Source organism: Phragmites australis, chromosome 4 (assembly GCF_958298935.1).
Source record: "Phragmites australis chromosome 4, lpPhrAust1.1, whole genome shotgun sequence".
Classification (NCBI taxonomy): domain Eukaryota; kingdom Viridiplantae; phylum Streptophyta; class Magnoliopsida; order Poales; family Poaceae; genus Phragmites; species Phragmites australis.
In genome coordinates, this window is record NC_084924.1 from 33175805 (window position 1) to 33179179 (window position 3375).

The window sequence follows — 3375 nt, forward strand, 5'->3', positions numbered from 1 at the left end:
TTCAACACTTGAGTCTGAGGTGCCGAATACAGGCAGCTCCATCGTTTTTCGGTGTCTCAAGTTCTAAAATTGGATTTTTGGTGTTTAAAGTGCCAAATACAGGAGCTACATTTGCAAATACATCCCTATATTGTCTATTTTAGCACGATGACATATGTTGTTTATTTTTGGAATTTCGTCCAAAAGAACCGATTTTTTTTTTCATTTTGTTCTCTTTATGATTCCTCTCCTCGTTCTTAATTTTTTATTTTTTCTTATCTCTAATTGATTTTTTTAAGGAATTTATCAAGAAAAAGAGAGAGAATTCTGATATAGAGATAATACTTAAAAACCTTTTTATAAAAGAAAATCGTTAAAACGTTAAAAAAATCCTTTTTATAAAAAAATGTGACTCGCGAATGAAAAGTAAAAGATGCTGCCAAGCGACGAGCGCACTGGCCCGCGCGCCGTGGGAATGCGTGCAGTGAGCAGTTTGAGTAGTTTTGGAAACCTCCGTCCGTGCCATCCCACTGCGAATGGCAACCGTTTCAACCTTCATGGCTTCAACTCCCAGATCCGACCCCCTAGGTCGGTACTGAAGCCGGCCGCCGCGGGTGACCCACCCACCCCAGCATTTCCCCTTCAGATCCCCAGATCCCTCCCTGCCATGGCCGCGCCTTGCGCCGGCCTCCACTCGTACTGCCACTGCTAGCGCCATGGCCGCATCGGCCGCCGCCTTCAGGAGCCCGCTCCTGTGGCTCTTCGCCCTCGCCGCCGTGCTCTTCTTCGCCTCCTGGTACCTCCTCCTCGACTCCGCCGCCGCGCCGCCGGCACGCCACCTGCACCAGGGGCCCCGCCTCGGCGGCGGCCGGCGCTCCGGGAAGAAATGCGACCCGGCGGAGGCGCTGCTACGGGTGTTCATGTACGACCTGCCCCCCGAGTTCCACTTCGGCCTGCTCGACTGGAAGCCCGCGGGAGGGGGAGCCGGCGGCGTGTGGCCGGACGTCAGGGACGGCGTGCCGGAGTACCCCGGCGGCCTCAACCTGCAGCACAGCATCGAGTACTGGCTCACGCTCGACCTCCTGGCCTCCGAGCAGGGCGCGCCCACGCCCTGCGCCGCTGTGCGTGTGCGCGACGCCGCGGCGGCCGACGTCGTCTTTGTGCCCTTCTTCGCCTCGCTCAGCTTCAATCGCCACTCCAGGGTCGTCCCGCCCGCGCGGGACAGCGAGGACCGCGCGCTGCAGCGGAGGCTCCTCCGGTTCCTCGCCGCGCGGCCCGAGTGGCGGAGGTCCGGCGGGAGGGACCACGTCGTGCTCGCGCACCACCCCAACGGGATGTTCGACGCGCGCTATAAGCTCTGGCCCTGCGTCTTCGTGCTCTGCGACTTCGGGAGGTACCCGCTCAGCGTCGCAAACCTCGGCAAAGACGTCATCGCGCCATACCGGCACGTCGTCGGCAACTTTGCCAATGACACCGCCGGCTACGACAACCGGCCAACGTTGCTCTACTTCCAAGGCGCCATCTACAGGAAAGATGTGAGTACCTTGTTACTTAGTACTTACGCATCCAAATTGAATCGTAATTGCATTAGGCACTTGTAATCGTAATTGCCATCTGCATGAAAGATGCTTCTTTTGTTTTTGTTTAGTCAATGCTGTTGCCCATGTGTTTTTCCCTAAAAAAGAATTAAGAATGTTTGCCATGTGGCATGTACACTCCTTTTCAGTCCGTAGCACCTATGAATAGCTAACACGGTCATCCCCCTCCGTGCGGCACTTACCTGAAGTGCATTATTCTTGCCACTGTGAGAAATCAATGTCAGCTGCTTTACAAATTGGAGTATTCTTGACTTGTTCATCGGTAATTAATCCAGCTCAGTTTGATAGGCAATCACTTGTTCCATATGACTATGATCTGCATTCCCCTTTACATTATCTAGCTATCCATCAAGAAGTTTAGTACTTGTACTTCATCATTCAGTAGTTATACAATTTGAAAGGTAATGATCAAAATTATGATTTATTTATCTGCACAAATTTCAAGTTACAACGCAAAATATTGAGTAGCAATCAGGATGTATGGTATATTAACTGGTCTAAGACCTGAGGTTTTGAGGATAGATGAACTATGGAAAATGGTGATGATTCACAGAAATATTTGATAGTCTATCGACATATTCACTGCATAATGTTGTAGGGTGACAGTCTATTGACATATTCGCTGCACAATGTTGTAGGGTGGTTTCATCCGGCAGGAACTGTATTACCTTCTGAAAGACGAGAGAGACGTGCATTTCTCATTTGGAAGTGTGGCTGGTAATGGGATTGAGCAAGCAACACAGGGGATGCGAGCTTCCAAGTTCTGCCTCAACATTGCAGGCGACACGCCATCCTCCAACCGCCTCTTCGATTCCATAGTCAGCCACTGTGTTCCCGTCATCATCAGCAATGAGATTGAGCTCCCGTTTGAGGATGTCCTCGATTACTCTAAGTTCTGCATCATAGTGCGTGGTGAAGATGCAATCAAGAAGGGCTTTCTGATGAATTTGATCAAAGGGATAAGCCAAGAAGAGTGGACACGCATGTGGAACAGGCTTAAGGAAGTAGAAAGACACTTTGAATATCAGTACCCATCTCAGGCTGGTGATGCTGTCCAGATGATCTGGAAGGCCATAGCTCGAAAGGTACCCTCAATCCGGCTGAAGATCAACAGATTACGAAGATTTTCTCGGTTTGAATCTAACAAAACAAATGAGACTCCACCACAATCTTCTTGGGTACAGAATCAGGCCCCATGACTTCAGAGTATCGAACTCAGGCCTTCAGCGGCGTTCAATCCTGTCGAAACAAGAGTTGATAATGAAGACTGAACCTGAACCGCAGACTGGGGGCAAAATGGTACGGCTGCGGAGATTAATGGAGAGTAAAGTACACCTAATACATGTTAGCACCACAGAATTACATATCACAGGGCATAATTTTTCTTCTATTTATTCTTTTACGTATGTTCCACTAAAATGTCTTTATTAAAGATTAGTTCTCGATAATATATCCGTAAATTGACTGAGGTACCTTCGAATATAGGGATTAATCACGAGACGAGACACGATTTATACATGTTTGGGTCTTCAATTGGAGTATACCCTACGTTATGTGGAAGTGTTACTGCTGTATATTGATGATCTCGAGTACAAGTAATATGGTTAAAACTATTATAAAGAGTAGATCGGTTCTAATCTAATCTAAGGTTAAAGTTGCCGAGTAGCTTCTCTGTTAGAGTTTTGATACTTGTCTCAATTTCTTTCTTTTCTCCTCTTAGCCTTTTAGCCTTATATAGAGGTGAGGTATCGATTCATATCTAACCGTAGTTGATAGGGAGTTATCTTTTTTGACGTTC

General features: G+C 48.1%; 1 protein-coding gene across 1 annotated transcript; it reads left to right on the forward strand.

Moving 5' to 3' along the window:
- Positions 1-458: 458 nt before the first annotated feature.
- LOC133916174 (probable arabinosyltransferase ARAD1) lies at positions 459-3049 on the forward strand. Its single transcript, XM_062359729.1, has 2 exons — positions 459-1514; positions 2216-3049. Exons 1-2 carry the CDS (start codon positions 696-698, stop codon positions 2774-2776), a joined length of 1380 nt encoding a protein of 459 aa, XP_062215713.1. The 5' UTR covers positions 459-695; the 3' UTR covers positions 2777-3049.
- Positions 3050-3375: the final 326 nt, after the last annotated feature.

Bases quoted from the DNA above. Each gene is read 5' to 3' on its own strand.
- LOC133916174 (XM_062359729.1), top strand. From the start codon at position 696: ATGGCCGCATCGGCCGCCGCCTTCAGGAGCCCGCTCCTGTGGCTCTTC. The intron at 1,515-2,215 runs GTGAGTACCTTG...ACAATGTTGTAG, and splicing joins GCGCCATCTACAGGAAAGAT to GGTGGTTTCATCCGGCAGGA.